The sequence below is a fragment of the Synchiropus splendidus genome, chromosome 6 (genome assembly GCF_027744825.2).
Source record: "Synchiropus splendidus isolate RoL2022-P1 chromosome 6, RoL_Sspl_1.0, whole genome shotgun sequence".
Taxonomy (NCBI): domain Eukaryota; kingdom Metazoa; phylum Chordata; class Actinopteri; order Syngnathiformes; family Callionymidae; genus Synchiropus; species Synchiropus splendidus.
In genome coordinates this window covers 13678855-13699824 of record NC_071339.1, presented here as the reverse complement: position 1 = coordinate 13699824, position 20970 = coordinate 13678855, and the positions used below count along the sequence as shown (strand labels likewise).

The 20970-nt window shown below is 42.4% G+C and overlaps 1 protein-coding gene across 6 annotated transcripts in view; it reads right to left on the bottom strand.

The window, feature by feature from the left end:
* LOC128760036 (ephrin type-B receptor 2) overlaps nucleotides 1–20970 on the bottom strand; it is a 128329-nt gene that overhangs the window by 27033 nt on the left and 80326 nt on the right. For 5 of the 6 annotated variants that reach the window (XM_053866948.1, XM_053866951.1, XM_053866947.1 and 2 more), the window contains exons 4-5: nucleotides 18881–19036; nucleotides 15611–15946 (exon numbers count right to left, since the gene is read on the bottom strand). In XM_053866948.1, the coding sequence (XP_053722923.1) occupies nucleotides 15611–15946; nucleotides 18881–19036 (492 nt within the window). The remainder of the gene's footprint in view (nucleotides 1–15610; nucleotides 15947–18880; nucleotides 19037–20970) is intronic. The other variant, XM_053866953.1, reaches the window with a different exon arrangement.

Genomic DNA, 20970 nt, shown 5'->3' with positions numbered 1-20970 from the left:
TTTTATGATTAAGGGACAAACTGGACGTCGCCAACTTCATCACTTGGCTGTTCTGTGTTGATTCATAGCAACAGCATTACCTATTCTGAGAAATGTCCTTGAATAAATCTGCCGATTTATGACTGAAAGTAGAAATTGTTTTGCACTTCCATTAAGCCCTTATTGACTATGTCTGCTACATACATCACATCCATTACCACATTCAAACACAACTTTTCACTCCACAATACAAATTGACTGCAGCCTATCGCAAACATTTCAGACACACAATTCATATACAGCAGGGTTTGCTCCAGGATTAAAAAAAAATGAATCAATGACAATAAAAACAGAACTTTTATATCATGAGAAGTAAATCTCTCTCCAATAAGAATGCATGACTTGAGTTCCACGAGGCACGGACTTCAGTCATTATAATGTTTCTTTTAGGACATGCTGAAAACCATCACGTTCAAGTCCACCTCTGTGATGTGTTATAATATGTGTTATTTTCATTTCAATATAATTTTCTGATGGTGCGGTGGCTCTCATTTAAGCCGTAGCGTTAGGCCATGCTTGTTTACATGTAGTGGAAACTCTGTACGGAAGGAAAAATTTGTTCAGTAGTTTTCATTATATATTTTTGCATGTTGCAGAATAGAAAGTAAAATTGCTTTAAAAAAGCTTTAAAAATGCTTAATCAGGTTCCTCTTGTTGTAAACAGCAGGCTTTCATTTGTGGCTATAACTAATACTGGGCTAATGTACCTGCGGGATGTGTATTCTTTATTAGGAGTCCACTCGATAGTTGGCGTCTTCATGAATATGAAGATTGCGCCAATTCAAAGATTACTAAAAATAGTGAAGCTTTATTTACCCATTGATAGATATAATGCAACAACATAATTCCTCAACAAGTACTGTTTTTTCATCAAATTCCAAAGGAGGTCGCCAACAACACGGTCCCATTTCAATCAATTCAGCATACAGAGAAGTTGCTTCTCATTGACCAGCCAATCGAAGCCATTACTTCCACTACTTCCACTGGCTTGCAGTCATGACGGATCCTAATTCTCAAGATAAAGGCTTCATTACCAAAAAAGAAGTCAACGCGGAGAGTGAAAACCATGAATCTTGCGCATCAAATTGCTTCATTGTGACAAGATACCGCAGCTTTTGTCAGATAATATGCTCCAAGCCAGGCATTATCACTGCCAGTCAGCGATCTGATCTAAAATAACGTGCTTTGGACTCTAGTCTAGCATGACGCTCAGAGCTTGGCCCCAGAACAGAGAATGCAAAGACTCGACAACTCGAAGAGATGTTTGACTGAAATGTCTGAACACCCACTAACCTTCCTAATTGATAAAAGATGGAGTTGGTGGGGTCCCCCCACCTCCTTTGGGCTGATTTAATGGACCATAGTTCTGAAAGCACACGAGCAAAGTCAGGCTTTCATCAATCCTTTTTACATGAATTTATGTCGCTTATCTTTCACTCTTTTGGTGGGCCAGCTTCCAGCCCTGTTTCAGGCTCAGGAATGCTGGAGAACAGGCATCTTAATTAAGCGAGGCTGGTGAAGTGAGACTATAGCCGATGATTGGCAGCAGGAAGGCGCAGTCATGGGTCACCATGCATTAAAAAAAAAAAAAAAAAAAAAAGCCCACCGACCAGACGTCCGGAAGTATAAGGCTTTCCGACTTTCCAGGAAATAAAATACGCCAGGCAGCCTATTAACTGTTCAAGTAAAATAAAAAAGGGCTGGAGGAGGGCCGAACATCTGTGCACTTGTTTTGTTTTTAAAGGCAGTAATATTGGAAAACCTATTGCGCTGTCCTGCTTACCGCTAATGATAAGATTGACTGTGACAAAATGAATGCGCTTAACTAAAGTTAGACGGTTTAAAGGTACAAACTGCAAACCTTATTCATCTTGACTAGCTGAGTTATAGAGCAGACACACAATTTTACAGCTGTAATGTGATAAGGTTGATCAAACAAACAAACAATAATACGCATCATGTATTTACATTGACTCAATAAAACAAGAAAAAAATGACAACTATGGGTTGGAGCAGTTTGACTCATGTCAGAATGTCAAGTTTCAAATACTAGAACTATTAATAGCCACGATTAAGTACACTCTGATCCACTCTTCCACTGTGTCAAACTAACATGACATGATTTTGTCGTAATGCACGCACCAATGGCATAGGAGTCTGGTTGGAGAGAGAGCGTTTGCGTGTGCTCTGTGCTAAGTCAGTATGTTATCTGCTTCATGCAGAGATTGTGAGTCTGTTGGCTCCATCAGGGAAAACTTCGACAGCAATTAGCCGACACTGTGTCCACTTTCCTTTCCTCACCCATGGTCAAGAGCATCGGACCCAAAAGAGTGTCTGGATCGAAGATAGGATTGGAGGAGAAGCTTGGAAAAGGGCCAGAGTAGAGCCGTTGCTCCAGGAGATTAAGGGTAAGGGAAGCCAGTTAAAGCATATTGACAGGGTACTTTTCCTCCAGCTGGGAGGAAGCCACAGGGCAGAGCCTCAGAAGGAAGGTGGGCGTTTCTACAAAGGGAGAAGTCTTAGGCTGTGTCCCATTTCTCGCCCTAACACTGGGCTTTGCACGTTCACGTGTAAGTGTAGTGTGTCCAACACCAAGACCAAGGGCCCTCGCCACTTGAAATGACTCCTTCAAACCGAGGGGCTGTGGAGTGGACTTGAAATGAAATGGCAATATGAAGTGTGGATAGTTTTCCAGGATACCCAAGTACTTTACAAAGTACTATACCAAAGTAAAATCAGTGTTGGATAGGGCAACAGGGACATTTTAGCAACATGGACTACTCTTCCATTTGTTTACTTTCTCTCTGGTACCTTTCTCTCTACCGTGTCCAGCATCCAGCTAGACACCTGTCCAGCACAGTTGACTAGCAACAGATCTATCACTGCGAAGCCGGCTTCGGTTCAGCCCATTTCTTCTCCGTTGGTTCATCAGACCAAGTGAGATTATCAGCGCCGATGCAAGAGGTTGCAAAAACGTTGGAGCTGGCATTTCCAATACGTCTCCAACACTCAATAGGCAGGAAACAAAACACAGCACGGCAGCCAATGACACGTTGTCTTTACGCGTGACGTCATGACGTGTTGTCCCTATTCTTGGAGACACTTCACTTCGTCGTCGGAGGGCACTTCATAGTGGAGGGCACTCAAAACCAAGTGCTAGTGTTAAGTGCAAGAGTGAGAAATGGGACACAGCTTTAGCTTCTTTGCTTCGGTGGCTCCCTCCGTCATAGATCAGATTTAAGCATCTGACACAACAGTTCCTCATTAAGAGGAACACTGATTCCAAAAATGTTCTCATAACAAGACAATTTAATTTTGAGATTGATGGATTTAAATATCTGCTTTCCAATTTCAGATGTTGAAACACCAGTGGCAACCAAACGACAAGAACGCTCCACATCTTTCCAGTGACAGAAGATCATCCAATACAATAAATCAGTTGTAGGTTTTAAAGAGGACGAAGGAACAAATGAAGGAAGCGGGTCTGTTCCCACAGCTCGACATGTCCACAGCCATGTGGCTCTGATTTGATTAGACGTTTTGCGGCACAGAGCTCTGCAATGATTTAAGGAAAATGGGGTAGAACAGGTCAGAGCTCATAAAATCCCTTTTTCCTTTTCATTGTAAAAATCGGTTTTCCCCCAAAGGTCCAGAACCAGCTGCCCCCTCTAACCGGCAGCCTACCAGACAGGCTACCACTGCTCGGCTCTCTGGAACGCTGTCCGTTTATAGGCGCTGCATCCAGCGCTGTTAAACGGAGAAAAGCCCATATTTGCATGCACTTTCAGCGCAACTGGCAGCTGGCCCTGTTTCCGCAGCTGCAAAGGATTGTGGGTTTTACGTCTATAAAGAGTTTCCAGAGCAGTAAAGCTACAAAAGTGAGATTTCGGTTCATCAAGCTTTAAACCATCTGCGTGGGGAAGACGGATGACTGAAACACACTCATGTATGCGCAACAACAGGCGCACTTGCACATTCAAGTGTTTTCAGATACTTCGAGAACATAAACAAAGCCGCCAGAGAGGAGACAATACTCGCACTGTAAGTGGTATCAGGTTTATCTGGAAACACTTGTGACTTACCATGAGAGTACTTTCATTTGTTTTATATATTTCATACACTAAAATACATATTTGTCCAAGGCCAAGAAAGATGTGGTTTTAGTAGTGATAGAGGATCAGAAAAGAAATCGGTTGACAAACAAGTGGCCAAAAGAAAATGAAAAAAGAATGTGCTATGGGTTTCAACTTTGTGAAAGTTTAGACAGACTTTGTTATCACTGGGTTACGAGGTCTGAGCCCCGTAATGAGCAAAACCTATGTCCGATGCAGCAGGTTGGAGCCATTTCCTTGTAATAGCCAATAAACCATTGACCAGGTATGAGACTGATGAATGATCTGCTCCTTTCAGATTTTATAAGCACACTTTCAGAAAAAGGCATTATGGATTACGATACTTCATATGGAACCTGAGGAACACTTCTCCAAAGTGAATTTCAGGAAAATTCCGAAAGACTTTTTTGGGATTAAGCTGTTCGCAGTTTGTCCAATATGTCCCGGCGGCACAGTAGAGCATTGGTTGATGCCTCCACGCCAGAAGGTTCAGGGTTCAAATCCAGCTCTGAACCTTTCCGTGTGGACTTTGCAAGTTCTGCCTGGGCCAGGTTCTTCCCAAAGACATGCTCAGTAGGTCAATTGGACACTCTAACTGTGCGTGTGTGAGTGAATGGCGTGTATGTCCCGTGGACTGGGTGTACTCCTGCCTCTCGCCCAATGACTGCTGGGATAGGCTCCAGCACTCCCCGCAACCCTGAACAGGACTAAGCGCTGGTAAATTGACTTCACCGTGTTCTATAGGCAAATTATTTTTCAGCATATATTGTAGTTTCATTAATGACTTCCCTATATGTATGTATAATACGGATAGTGTTTTGGTAATAATATTCTCATATAATTGTGTCATTAATTTAACTATAACATGAGTGCCTTCTGTATTTAGTTTTTGTCTTGTATTTTTAAGTGTAATAGTCTATTATTTGTAAATATCTAAAGAAATTGTTTTTTTTATTTCAATGTATTCTTTAATGAATGAATTTCCATTTACTGTTGAGTACTATAGTCTGTTTTCAATGAATAAATAATGCATTTTTTAAGGAAAAACCAGCTCATCGTCATATGACATGCTTCACTAAATGTCTTCTTTAAACTTAATAATCACAAATACAACATATGCCTTATTTGATTATTTTTAAACGGGGATAAGAAATGACTAAGACAGAAAAGGAGTACGAAAACCTATTCCACCTGTTATTATCGTTTTATTATCTTGATGAATTCAAAATGGGATAGAGTAAAAATATTAAGGAAGCATGGTGTTTGGTGGCAGACTGGATTCATTAAACCTTTACGATAAGCGTGTCCTATATAAATGTGTCACATTTTTCTTTGTCGGCTATTTGACTCACACGTCCAAGGAAACTTGTTTCAAGCTGATTTTCCAAGTTCAAACTACTTCCACTACTCCCCGCCAAAAATAATAAGAAGAGGAAGAAACCTGTAAAACTACAGGCTACATTTCAGCGTTCTGACGCATTATTTCATGGTGAAATATATGTCCCAAATATTGACCAATAACCCCATTTTATTTCAAATGTTCCACTTTGCAGTTATAAATACAGAATTTCTGTGTGGGTTATATTGTTTTAAAATGTGGAATAAATGTAGCATCCAAGATCACCTGCTGCAGTACAGTCAGGCATGTCATTTTGCTTGACTCTAGCAAGCATATGCAAAGAAAAAAATGTGGCTTTGACTAAATCTAGCTTATTTGAGTTGAGAGCTGAAAGTGATAGACGAAGCAGGTCAGCAGACCAAAGTTTAAATAACAGTGTCTTGATGCAGAAAAGCAAACATTTTACAGTATGTATGAAAGGAAGATCCCTGTGGCTATAAAACTGTTGGCCAGGTTTCTCTTCAGATGCTGTGAAGTTCATTATGAGCACTCTGACAGATACTGCTGACTCATCTGCACTTAGAGAAAACACCTACAGGCTAATTTGGGGATGTTTCCTGGCTTCATACTGAAAGCCTCCAGCATGGTTTCACTAAAAACCATAAACGCTCACTAACAAATACCCTTGTGTGTTTCCAGGACACAGAGGCTGGGCCGAGTCCACATGTTCGACTACGGTTACATACATTTGCCCAAGATGTTTCTCTTGCTGTGCACCTGCTCCGACCTTAAGAATCAGAACCACTGCTCACGTGTGTTGCGAGGCAGTGGCAATGAGTGGCACACAGTAGCGTAGGATTAAAAACGATCATCTCCGCTTATAAAGTTCCTGACCCCAATTTACAGATAAAACCTCCAAGAGCATGCTTGGGAATGCAGATTGCATGATAATGTGAGCGGAGGCCACATTAAAACAAGAGCCGCATTAATGAAATCTGAGTCAGAGCGGAGGACGAGGCTTGTTGTGCTGACCGTGATGAGGCGCTACCTCAGACAATGACAACCGTGTTCTCAGGATTATAGTTACAGACCTATGAAAAGCCAGAGTCAGAAGAACAGAGACGCTCCATTATTGATAGCTGTGGGTGTGAATTATTTAATACTTGAATTGTAAATGTAAGAATACATGCCCTCCTCATGATACATGCGGAGATTTGAGCTGATCATCTTGTAAATCAACAGGTATGAGATGCGTCTATGACTTCAGTTCAACACTTCGGAGCGACTATACACTTGTACGTGCCGTGTTGATAGATCGATAGAATGTGCAGAAATAGAATTAACAGATTACTTTCAATTAATTGTCGGCTCTAAGGGCATAAATAATGCCTGTCAAGATCCAGGTCGATACATGAGACTGCTTGACTTTCAAGCAGGTGGAGCAATAAATGAATATCCATGCACAGACAGCTGAGACGGGCAAAGTGAGACGTCAACAGTAGCTTAACAAAAGGAAGGACACTTCCTCAAGAGATCATATGATCGTTGGGGAGGTGAAAGAGGCCAAGACACGAACACCAAGCCTGGGAGGAAGTGTTGCAACAGTACTGTGACGGTGATGGAAAGAATCCAGATATCCAGAAAAAGCCAGGGTTTGTTCTCAGACACGACCTGTGAGACATTTAGCCTTTTAAGTAATGAGCCGTGCTGGTTGGGCAAGAAGTCTGGGAAGGAGGTTAGGATTGAATGAACTCAATAATTTGCCATAAACAAACACAATAGAGCTCAGACCTGATTTGTCTGGTGGGGACAGAGGTGTGGGTTGTGACCTATTTGGGCAATTGGCCATGAATGAATGATTTCACAAGTTCTAGCTCATTGAGTAAGTGTTGTTGATGACAATAGAGCATGGGACTGGGGGCACTTTCCTGTGAGCCCAAGTATGAACATCGTGTCACATGTTTAATGATAACCAGATAAACTAGGTTAAGCTCATTGCAATCATTTCTAGAACAGCCGTCATCAATAAACAGGGTCAATGTGAGCACAGACTTGACCCACAACCCATCACATAGATACATAGTCAGTTAACCAGCGCTTAGTCCTGTTCAGGGTTGTGCTGGAGCCTATCCCAGCCATCATTGGGCGAGAGGCTGGAATACACCCTGGACAAGTCACCACACACACACACACACACGCAGACCGGGGGCAATTTTCCAGCAGGTAAAACAGACATTCACACACTGAACCCAGCGGTGCTGAAACCGACTTCCTGGCGTTCTCTTATCTGCAAAGTGACATTAAAACGTAATGACTGCCTGGTTTCTGCACGGCATCGACTAAAGTGAAACCTATATGTCATTGGCACATATGGAGCTGGACCTTCTTAAGGTTCATGAATAAGCTTGACAGGTGGACAAGTTGTTTTATGCTGGTACAATAATAGTTAAAAAGCTGAATAAGGAATGAAAGGACGTATTTTCTAAAATGCTGTATTTTTTGAACAGTCCACAGTTTGCGTTGTGCAAAAAGAATGACAACTGCAGTACAACAAAAACATTTCCATATAATTATATTTCCAAAATAACATTTGATCTGTACTACTGTGAGTCAGAATCTAGATTACAAACAAATACTAGATTTGCAAGCTATTTATTTCTTGTGTTTGACAATTCCATTCATTCACTCGGCTTTGAACTGAATACATTGCATCCATTTGGATCAATTCTAACTGACATGAAAAGTGAATAAACAGTGACATCACAGTCTGCTCAATAATTCAGTCATCTCAACATACTAATGCACTCACCAACAATTAATTCTGTATTCACTTAGCTGCTCTTATCCAGCCCACTGGGCCACGAGATTGAGGCCTTTTAACCTAGATCTGCAGGCAGGCGATGTGAATAACCAATCACATCCGGAGAGAGGATTTGTATAAGGTACCCGCGAAAACGACGCACTGCTGTTGAATGATTTAAGAACCAGATCAACTAGTTAACAAATTTTGACAACCCATGTGCTAATTCTCTTCAGGGGTTGGCTGTGATGCTATCCAGCATGCTGAGGTTATTTAAAATCATCCGATGAGCTTCAGAGTCAACCCTGCGGCTGCATTTTAAACTCTGTCATACATCTGACGCATGTTTGCCAGGCTGAAGCTGAGTTGACAAGTTTGCTGTTTTCTCCATTGGCCTCCAGTGGCTGGCTACAGTGACATCAGGCATATGTCCTTCTCTTCATGCCTTCTGTCAGCTACACTCCTTGCAAACATATACGTTACACCAAAGTTCTTGTCTGCATTTTTTATATATCTCACTTATAAAGGTTTCTGCCAGGATTTTTTGTAACTGTGGCAAAGTGACCCACCGTTTATCTGGCCGGGGCAGGACTTGAGTTCTGCAAGCAACAGACTTTCAGATGGATGTTTCCTAAAAAAAACATGCTGAAAACCACCATAATCGTGCCATTTCCATGATGCGTTATGTGCTATCCAATTGTTCCAATGTTTCCACTTTGTCTTAATACCTTTCATCAAGTGGGAGTTCATCATTAAAAAGCCATCATTTTTCTGAAGGCATGGTGGCTCTCATTTAAGCCACACTCTATTACTTATACCTATTTAGTTAAGCATTATGTTCCTGCTGTTGATGGTGATAAATTCTTGAACTACAAATCCTCCTTAGAAATGTGTAGCGTGCCTGCAACTACTTCTGACAATGATCATGGGCCGGAATTTTCTTTTAGGCAGGTTTTATTAGATTTTATTGATCAGATTATTGGCTTCAGGGAAGGAATTTACCTTGCACTGAAGTAAAACAGGTTCGATGGAACTGAACCCAGAACAAATATGAAGCAGGCCATCTCAGAATAATTTCATTACCGTCACATTCAACAAATGCATCACACATTGCGTGTTCAGCTGACACCACGCCAGGTGAGTACATCCTGGTGTATAAATTACATAGCGAGAAGCAGAAACCACGAGAGAGGCCCCTTTAATAGGTACCATGCTGTTATGAGCGGTATTGACAGCCTAAACACAGACTGGGAAGTGCCGACCCAAAATCAAACACGCACTTACAAATGTGTGCAATATGTGGTGGTAATATAAACTGTGTGTTTTTGTGAGACAGTTGCACGGAAGGTGTGAAGTCTATTAGAAACAACTTCACATCAAATACTGGTCCTCGGCTCTCCCAAATATCCGATTTAGCCTTCATGTGAGGAATGGGGAAGCAAATGTGACTTCAGGAGGAAATAATAAAGCTGGAGATGGAAGGGCAAAGAAGGAAGGAGGAGGGAGGCGATGCCCTGGGAGCGCACCAGATGATTTAGCAGAAAACAACGACATTGATTTGTGAAAAGTGAGGCCCGATTCATCTATTTTTAACTATATCAGTGAAATCGAAGGGAAATGCTGCCTACTTTCAGATGATCACCAAACTTTCTGAAGATGAACTTTTTGAAAGATTATTAATAAATGGAAACTGACCGGACCTAACTGACTGACTAAACAGATATTTGAGTCCACTGAGAAGACACACACACACACTCAAACACATGCATGGAATGAAACTAGGGGCGCTCTGATACCGATTGCTGATGTTTTTGAAAGTCCCAACAGGCCGATACCGATGTTTGCAGATTGTTTTTTTTCTCCTCTAAATGTTTTTTCCTTTTTTTGATTATTTACACAGACTTACTTAACATCAATAATACTGAACAACACTGTTTAGAAAACACACATAAACATGCATGTTATAAAGCAATTAAATAAACAATAAAAACAGCAACGTGTGTTATTGCCTCTTCGATGAACAATGAACAGCTCAAACACACAATGTAAACCTCACTTGTTAAATACCGGAATGCTGCCGTATAACCCGACAGACTGCTCCTCTTTTCATCGATTACATGTCTGTCTGTGCTTTTAGCCGCTGATAGCGCATCTCCAGTCTTCAACAACAGCATTGGCTAATCGTGCAAAACTATAAACTCCATCAGAATTGGTTCTCTGCTCTGGTTAGCATTCGTTCGTCAGCCTCTTGGTAGTGCTCGAATTCGGCGTAGTGTCAGTTATAATGCTGCATATGAGTCTGTGGTTGCACATAATACAAACTGCAATACGGTTGTCATTTTCCTGGACGGAGAAGTATTGCCAATATAGTACAATATAGTACCATAAGTACTCCCTTATTTGACCAAGTGCTATGTGACTAATTCAGTTTTCAAAATCCATGTAAACTAAAATCTAAAAACGTGAGATTCTTCCAAGCTTTCATTCCTTCCATGCCCTTTTAAGTACCCTTCGCTTCACCTCCACTACTGTACTTTGCTTCACAGACTTCAGATCTCCACACACACCATTCCACTCTTTGAGCGACTCTTAAATCTGTCACATTTTTACAACAACACGTCAGGACTATTTACCCTCACATGACTAATAACAGCAGAATCCTCCTCTTCACACACATATATTGTTGCTGGGTGAGCAGACTATCCTAACATCCCACATCCTGCATCAAGGCAATAAAAATCACACACGATACGGCATGAGAAAATGACACCTACTACAAATCATGATGTGTGGGAAAACTATTGAATTAGCAATTTGAGCTCTGTTGTTTGTTTACATGAACTCTGACTTAAGTGGGAGTTTAAAATGAAAATATTGTGTCAACAATGATTCCCAGTTCGCTGCTGTAATTTCGTAAAATAACAAACACAGCTGATGCAAGATTTCCTCTTCTTTCTTGCCAGACACCTACATTTAATACAAAAACACATGTCTCATCTTTCAGGTCTCTGTAGTGTGCACAATAGGATTACCGTATTTTCCGGACTACAGAGCGCACCGGAATATTAGCCGCACCCACCAAATCTAAGAAGGAAAATGGATTTTGTTCATACATAAGCCGCACCGCTCTATAAGCCGCGGGTGCACCGTTGCTGTCTGCGCCACAGAAAATGCATGAGGATCACTTCTAGCGATCCTCTAGTACTAGTTTTGAAAACGGGGTCCAGTGTCGAGACTGACTCATGAAACAATCTTGCCAATGTTCTGAACTCCAGTCATGAACTCCTCACATCTTATTTACATTTAAAGTGTTCAGAAAGCGCTGTTTTCACCCTCCGGTAGATCGTCTCTGTCAGCAGAGCTGCGGACACGCGGGCGAAAACAGCGCAATTTGAGCGCTTTAAAGGTAAATAAAACGCCCGTGATGTCATCGGTTTGATGTGACGAAGCTCAATATTTTTGCCAGCAAAGAGCATGCTCATTAGACTCTAAAAACTCGGGATGCTCCGAGAGACAGGGAGAGCACTCAGCTGAAGCAGCTGTCTGTAACTTCTTTCATGAAAGTTCTCACTCTGGACGGTTGCAAACGTTTCAGATTCACCGCGAACGCTGCATCTGACACACACAAGACTGCAGCGGATTCGGTCCCGGTTGATTCCGTCTTAAAACGACACCTGAGAAAGGCTGCTCATCTGGCGCGGTGAAATGAATGATTATTTCTCGGGCAATATGCTTCGCGTTCTGAACGTCACGCTCAGACCGGCGAGTGTCGCGAGTGACCGCTGGTTCCTGTAGTTTCACTTTCATGAGCACCAGAAAACTCTCTCCGCTCCGTCAAGTGCTGGTGTTTTAAATACCGTATTGAATTCGTGGCGTTGACGCCCTTTAACGTGCATGTGCTGCAGGATGCAAACTTGACATGACAGACTGAAAAAAGCTTCCGCATTAGACACGCCGTTGCCAAGCGAGTGGCGAGTAGGCAGGGAGGAGCAGACGCATCACAAACCGCGGGCGGTGCCTCATCAGAACGGCTGCTGTCACATGTGATCGGATTTTGTGACCAGCAATGACAGGCAGTGGTCGGCATTCACAGATCACAACGAGTTCAGCCTTTCATAATCGGTGGCCGATTGATTGGAATATCCCTGTAAAAATCAATATATTAGCCGCATCGTTTTATAAGCCGCAGGGTTCAGACCGCGAGAAAAAAGTAGCGGCTTATAGTCCGGAAATTACGGTAGATATCAGGCTCAATGTTTCTGTTTCTGAAGTCTAAGTCAAAACAACATTTCACATCAAATGTACAGGGTGTTTTAGTGCCCTTTTTCCATACACCACTTTCGCTCTCCCTGTTCTCTGAACCGCAAAGCATCTTCTTATTAAATTTGTATTGTTTCTCTGCACACTCTCCCATTGAACTTCAGCCTTTTGTGCTTCCTCAACACTCCAGTGTGAGACTGGTCTTGCCAAACACTCTCTCACTTGTCAGATCCTGTTAAATCATTCTCACACCTTGCCACGCTTTTGTTTCCACCCTTGCTCGTCGACAAGAAGCGTCAGATTCACAACTCCTCTTCGAACCATTTTAATGTGAAGCAAAAGTAAGGAATGAACTGTATATGACTCGCCACAAGTCATATACGAGGACTTAAATCAGCATCAGCGTTATTCTTCACGACAACTTCTTTTGTGGGACATAACGGTTAATGATCAAGCACTGCTCCTTTACGTCAGAGAAGTCAAAACGCCAATCGAGAGAGATGAAGACGCCTAGTGGGTCATGCACTCAGGTGCATTCTTGACTGTGCATGAAGATTCTCAAGTGTGACACAAGGCAGCTTCGTGATTATTACACACAAACCGCACAGTCAGAAAGAGAGGTCAGCGATGATGTTAATCTAAGCACACGAAGGAGTAACAAATTTCACCGTTCTATGAGTCTCACTGGAATTTGGTCTGGCCATGAACAAGAACTTCTGTGCTCAAAATTCTCTGTTTCACTGATATATAGCCAACAATTCATCAACTCTCAGTGCAGCTGCCTGATAAGTTTCCATTGAGAAGAGTGTGGAAGGCCATTTCAGCAGGTGAAGTCTGGATAGAGGCGTCGTGACGTGTTTAAATTCATGTACAGAAGTGCTATTTAACATCAAATGAGTGGCCATCATCTCATCATAACTACATACATTCCTTATTCTAATTCCAGATTAAGCTCTGACTCAAGCTCTGATTCCAAATGGAACACGGCGAGGCATGATTGCCTGGATAATTAGGGGTGACACCATGTTTGTGTAACCTCCAAGCCTCACAGACCAGATGCAATTATGGGCTCCTGGTCCCTGTGACCCCGGCCCCGTAGCATAGCACGACAACACCACCACGTCGTGTCCTTCGAATGGTTGTAGTTTGTCGGGTGATGGAGTGCGGTGTGGGAGCGTGGACTGAGTTCAGGCCAGAGTTGAGCTCTTTTCACAGCTCCCTGCGATGGGAGCTCCTGCTGCCTAATCCAAAGTGACGGGCACTTCAGTGGAGAGGGCGCAGAACCCCCCAATTTCCGCCAGGACCCCTCAACAGGGGAAGTAGAGAAGCCAAGGGTTGGGGTGGCAGACTTATTGTGGTCCAGTGAGAAAGAGCGGGGCAGGGGCCTCATTACAACGCTTAACTGCACTCACAGGCCCTCATTAACCCACCACACCACTGACTCAAATCAAAACAGACAATAAAAAGAGGCTGCTGTTTGAATAAAGGGCTCTATTTTACTCTGACTTGGGGCTTCAGCATTGTAACAGAGTGCTTTATGAAGCTTTTATGCAAACACATTTCTGTAAACACTGAAGTCTGCAACAATGGCTCTGTTTAAGTGGAGCGTTTAGGATTTCCTGTGAAAAGTAATGAAAGTGTGAGAGTACGTAGTCGAACAAATCCAATATGTCCGTGCTAATAAAAGCACAGGAAGAGATTGCTCTGGAAAGCTCAACGGTGGAAGAATGAGCCCAGTGCAAGCAGAAGGATGATGAGAAGTGACAGGCTAGTCAGTATGTTGCCAATGGGATGAGAAGCCCAAGCTAAGATAAAGTGTAGAAATTCCCCAAGTTTAACCATTCTGAGGAGGGAAGCTGGGCGCCAAATTATTCAATAATACAGACAAATAAAAAAGCAAATCAACCCAGTAGTCTCTCTGAAATTATTGGAGGTGCAGCTGACATTCTTTATAACTAAAGACAGTTGATGAGATGCAACGGGAGGATTCATGTGGGGAAAGGTCGTGTCTCCTCTTTGCAACAACAGGTGTCAGGAGTGGGATGGAAAACCACTGAAATGGAGTGAGTCACACACTGTTCGCTGAATCTGGACAAGGACTCACTGGTCTGCCTTGTTTTGAGAAGCATATTTTGAAGCTCTTCATTGGACAAGCACAGAGGAATTGTGAGAAGAGCAGTGAAGTGCAAAGGAATGGAAAACAAGAATTTTCAACATCTGTGAAACCTCTAAAGAGAAAATAAATCCAACTGCGTGAATCTACTTAACAGCTTTTCGACTAACTGGGAAAACTTGAAGTATACATATGATCTTTATCAAACGGAATGTATGTCTCAATGGAATTGGATCGGCCTATGACACAATCATGGTTTCAGCAGCATCAACTCAGCTTGTCCTTGGACGGTAACATGATCCATCTGCAAGCTGCAACCAGCCTAATTTAAGGTTGCCACCATAGATCAAGCAGATCAAACTTAAGACCCATCAGCCTCATCTGGCGCATGTCACAATTATATATGGCTCATGACACAATTGAATGACTATTAAAATGATGTCATGGGCTGGTATTCATACTTCAAGTCCCACAATGAACTGCAACAGTTCAAGCACGATAAAAATAGAAGAAAACGCACTCAAGTTTAAAACACATTTTCATCACTGATTAAACCGAATCAGAACTGAATTAATACCACTTTTTACAGTCCTTCTGTGATTAGAGTCTGATCCAGATGGTGCAGCTATTTTGCAATACGGGCAAGAATATCCAGGAATGAGGAATTTTTACTGTAAGGTGTCTGTCGATGGTGTGAAACTGCGTGTGCTCAGAAAACCTCACAACACTAACTGTTAAAGTAAACCTTGGTCAAAAATGACTCCTTTGTAAAGGCCTATATATGGCACACTTCACAAGAACAGAGGGAGGGAATCACATCTGTGTTTGCTCACGTGAAAGAATGAGTGAGATGAAAAGGAATCACAGTTGACAGAAATAGAACAGACAAGTGAGAAAGAAGACCATATGGTGAATATGAAGTCTCAAATTAGACAGACTTGACCTACCAGCTTGGTTAGTGGTGATGTTGACTGAGGAGTACTGCGGAGAGTATGGGCTCTGGTCCGACACGCCGTTCACCGCCTGCACCTCAAAGGTGTACTGTGTGTGGGCCAGAAGGTCACTAATATAGACACGTGACTCCGTCAGTCCCAGCTGACGTGGGAGAAACTGAACGTTGTCCCCACAGCGGGTGCAGCCTCCACGGCCTCCGCCGCAGCTCTTGCAGATGATGTTGAAGACCACGTCCTCGCGCCCGCCCGAGTCTCGCGGAGGCATCCACTCTAGCATCACTGAGGTCTCGTTCACGCTGGAGATGACGTTCTGTGGGGCTGACGGGACAGCTGAAAAACAGGGGAGCGCGAGGAATCACCTTGAGGGGCTCAATGGAATTCACGGTGAGACATGACGCAATCCACCATCTGTCTGAGTAGTCTTCAAACTGGGTCTCGCAAAATTCATGCTCCCACACAAACTACTACAGGCAGTTCCTTGAAGTTTGCCATGAAAATCGTCCCAATATCTTTGGGACTAAATAGATAGATTGATGGCCTCTATTCATCCCATGGATTTACAAACATGAAGTTTGAATTTGTGTATCAAATACCTGACTGTTTACATTTAATACTGGCAAAGGTGTTTTTATACAACTTTGAATGAATAAAAATACATTTCTATTTCTATTTATCAGATCTCTTTTAAATGTTGTGCCACTTCATCGCACGTTTACATGGTAGGAACTGCACATTAACACCGACAGTGATACATTCCGTCACAGGTAATTCATATCCTGCATTTTATAACTCAGTAATGCATTTTTCGGTTTCCACTTCCTTTTTAACGAGTCTACGCCAACATCTTCTGGAAGTTTAGAATCGGTGCTTTGACTTTAGTGCAAAACATAAAAGTTCAAGATCCGACCACGAGCAGCAGCTGGTCTGGTTCACCAATGCTGAGAGCAGTGGCGTCCATTAATCTTCCACCTCTTAGAAGAGTTATTGACGCTAGTTTTTTTTTTAACCCCTCATGATAAAAGCATGTGCCAGCAGAGAAGTTGATTGGAAAAACATTCGATGGAGTAAAACACGGCTAAAATGTTGAGGATTTCCTCCATTCAATATCTTTTTAGAAAGTCATTTTCTGTCACTTCCTTTCAAGGTGTTTTAACAATAAGAAGGAAAGACGATTCTTCTCTTGCAATTGACATAATAACGTAGGCAGCTGAGCAAAGATTTTCCACGTCTGACCTGCAAGTGAACACAGTATTAAGATGGGCCAAAAAATGGAGGTAAAAGTATTTCCCCTTCTGTGTGCAGTAATTTGGAATATAAATTATCAAGAGATATTCTGAAGGTAATAGGCAGCTATGCAAGCCATGGATATGACATTTTCACTTGTGTTTTCATTTGTTGTCATGGATGTATTCTAGCTTTTTCTCATTATTTTTTGTGTGAGGTCTGTATTTGTTTCTTCTTGCAACTTTTTGGAGGCGTTATCATCCTGTTGGCTTCTTGTGGTTCAGCTTCATAATTGGACCACGCAATTTCGTTTGAGATGTGGGTGAAATATTATCCATATTGGGACTAAGATCCTTCTCAATGTTGGTTAATTTGAATATTGTCGGGTTAACGATAGTGAAAAGACCTCTGACTTCTGGAAGGGGCACAAAGTGAAGTCGTACCTCAGTTGTATTAAAAAAGAAATGCATTCATTGCTCATTAGAAAAAAGCTTGAAACAATCCCAAAAACACATTTATCATGACGGAGTTAGTAAATTGATAACCATAGTTCTAATTAAAATTTTGTGCAAAACTGAAATTGACACAGATTTGAAAGCTCCATTTCAAACGATTTATGGAGAAAATACAGAACCACCAGGCCGTGTTTTTGCTAGTGCCACGAATGGAAGGTTCTGTTGCTTCCCTCAGCCAGTCCTGCCAGTAAGTCGGCGCTGACAGTCTTCCAGATCAGTGTCTGGTCCCAGAGGAGCCTCTTTGGAATCTCAGATTTTCCATGCGGCTGTCCACTTTTCAACTGTCGTTCTTCCTCTGTCTTTTTGTGACACATTTCTCAGGGAGCGCCATACAGAGTTGCTGTTACTAATCTATTGTTGCCGCTCTCTCTGAGATGAGGCATTACAGAGTGGGAGCATCCTGCACTTTCCTGACTGATGAGACGAACAACGGCGTAAGTGTTTTGTCTGATACACTCCAATTTAAGGGACAAATTCACTCCAGGGCTAATGAGGACACAAGCTCCTCCAACAGCATCCAAAATCTGAATCGATCACAACTTATTTAATGTACTTTTAATAGGCAGCAATTACTGAATCTTTGTGAGAGTCTGGCTGCACTGGTGTCTCCTACATGGAAACATAACTCCTCCTTGGCATCTCCTTCCTCCACGAGGGCTAATACCCCCCATTAGCTGGCGGGCTGCTCTGATGGGCCTGTTCACTTGCTTTAATCAGGCTGGGCCCTGCTGCGCTTAATACGAGTGACGTGACGTTGCTGCTTTCTCATTCACAACAGCTGCTCGACTCCCAGAGCTGGGCTTATGCAAATCTCCTTTGTTGGAGACCATCAAATCTTTTCCCTCTTCTCTCCCTTTCAACAGGCGGCGAGAGGAAAACACTACCAAAATGTTGAAAGAGCCCCCTCCCCACTCTCAGCCCCCATTTTGTTTTAGATAGACCACACTCCATGCACCAATTCCATCGCTCTCACATGCACCCTCTCTCAAATTCTCTCTTCTGGTTCATTTCTCTTATTTCCTCACCTCCCCCTCGCCCCTCCCTTCATCACTTTTACTTTGCTCCCTCTCTCTCGACCTCGGTGTCAGGCTCAGATTCTAATTCAAACAGCTTCATTGGCATGACAAGAGAGAGGCTATCCCGGGATAATTCTAGCCGCGTACCCCCTGACAAAGCAGCGCGTCCTTGGCCCAGTAACCTGTGGTCCTCCTCAAAGTTCAGGCTGAGTGATGCTGAAGACAGGCAGTTGAGTCTTGTGTGCCGGGTCAGATCTGTGGACAGCCACACTATGGGCATGTCAGCATCATGCTTGTGTGAGGGACAGCTCTGACTGGGCCTCTCTCTTCGTCCTCACACAGGCCGACACTGTCCTATGAACCTGCGGCTCTTCTGCCTGCGGCCGTGAAATGCGTGTGTGTCAGAGAGCTCATATTTAACAGGGACGTCTTTGTGTACGCTGTCTGTCCACCACGAGAGGGGTTGTGCTCTACTTCAAACACACACAAAAGTTTGGAGTGACACTTACTCGTGCATGGCATCTGAAAAGGATCTGAGTCCGTGCGATAGTATCCGTTGCGGCAAACACAGTTGATGGCTCCCTCGCTGGTCGTCCTGCTGTTGATGGGACACTGCAGACAGGGCTCGTCCCCTTGAGTGGGCTTGAAAAATCCAGACGGACAGGCTGAAACACAGCAGATAAAAGACCAATATAAAATAACCCAATGGTCTGCATGACAACGTCACACAGCATTCTGGACAACAACTCGACCAAGGAAAATAAAAGCACAAAAATCTCACAGGTCAACATTGAGCTAGCCACTTATCACCAAAAGTAGACCATCCTGTAAACCGCATGTTTTCAACTGACACCTCGGGGCGCCGACGCAGATATTATTGATTAAAACACTTGTGATGACAAGACCGGCGGGAATAACAAGGTCGAGGATGTGACCTTTACAATGCGGCGGCTTCTGTCTTGCCTGTAAAATCGTATTGGTACGTAAGAGTTGGAGACAGGGATTGGCTCGGACAGCATGCATCTAAAATTACACCACATTTGGTTAATAAACTCACCATGGTTGCATTAGAATCTATAGTCGCAGAGTGTGTGTGTGTGTTCTGAGCAGTGAGTCAGTGATAAACTTCAATGCTTTTTGGCTTTCACAAATCCAGCTCCTAACTGCCGGGTGATGAGAGAAGAGGTGTGCTGATAACAAACAGGTGCCGATAAAAAGAGGATAGATAGACAGAGCGAACATCTGAAATGATTGTCACTGGGCCGAGGTCAGCGAGTTTTAAACTATTCATTCCACATGTGGACTCTTTTGATCATTCTATCCAAAACGGATGTCAATGAGCAGTGGACACCCAGAAACATGTTGCCAGTCATGAGGAAACTGACAACGAAAGAACAGCTATTCAGAGGCAAGAAAGCTGTTCTGATAGCAGCTGATACGATCGGTGTTCCAGAGCATGAAGAAAAATCAGCCAGTGCATTTTCAAATGAAAATAATTTGTCCTACTTGCGCTGCGGTAGCGCCACCTATCCCCAGGCTTGTCCCAATTTTCCAGAATTGCTCTATTACACGACTGGAGTCATAACACTATTATTGAAGGTCGAGTCCTGGCAACGCTCAGCTGTGGCGTCTGGAAAACTCAACATGTGCAGCTGCAACTGCAATTTGGATGGGGTCACTTCATGCGGCGAAATTATTCAGATCCCAATGTTTATATTAGACAGATGCATTACTCCGAGCGGAGACCTTACAGGACAGGGATTAATTCTCTTTTTCCTCCTTTCACCCCGAAGTACATTAACCAGAACTGTCAGCGCTCCAGATCTGCTCAATAGATTGTGATTACAAATTTTGGGCTTGCAGTAACGTGACATTAAACAGAACGCTCCGGGCAAATGAGCTTGAGATGTGTTCAAGCAAAAATAAAACCTCCTCTAAAAAATAATGCAAAGTATGTTGCGCATAAAACAATACACTATTGAAATTCATACATGACTCAAATATCATAATATAATTTCATTTTCCATAAATAATGATAACTTCTTTGTTTTCCATATTTTACTCCAGTTTGTCTTTAGTAACTGTGTCAACTGTGTGCAAAATTCCAGGCCACACTTTGATCCTGTCCCTCTTATAAAATTCAAGTCCAAGTTTGTCCATCCATCATTTCAAAACACCAGCTACTTCCAACTCCTGCTTTTGTCAGATCCATTGTCTCCAAGCCATAAATCATTGCTGTTGCCAAGTCTCTTTAAGAGATGATAAATGCTTAAAAAAAAAAAAAGACACGAAAGAATGCAAGAATGAATGAACACATACAATGAAAACAAATACATACATTAAACTAATGAGAATAAATTCCAAAATTATAATAGACAAACACCTGAAAAAGCACACAAACACTATAAATAATAAAGTAATAGCCTTATAAAACTATTTTATTTTAAAAACCCTGCATTCAATTTGACCTAAATACAGCAGCAATATATAATATAATTAATATAATAATATAAAATAATATATACAATGGGAGACACACAAATACAAATTATTTCTGAAATTAAAAAAAATATCCAATAAAATAATGATGTCGAAATTA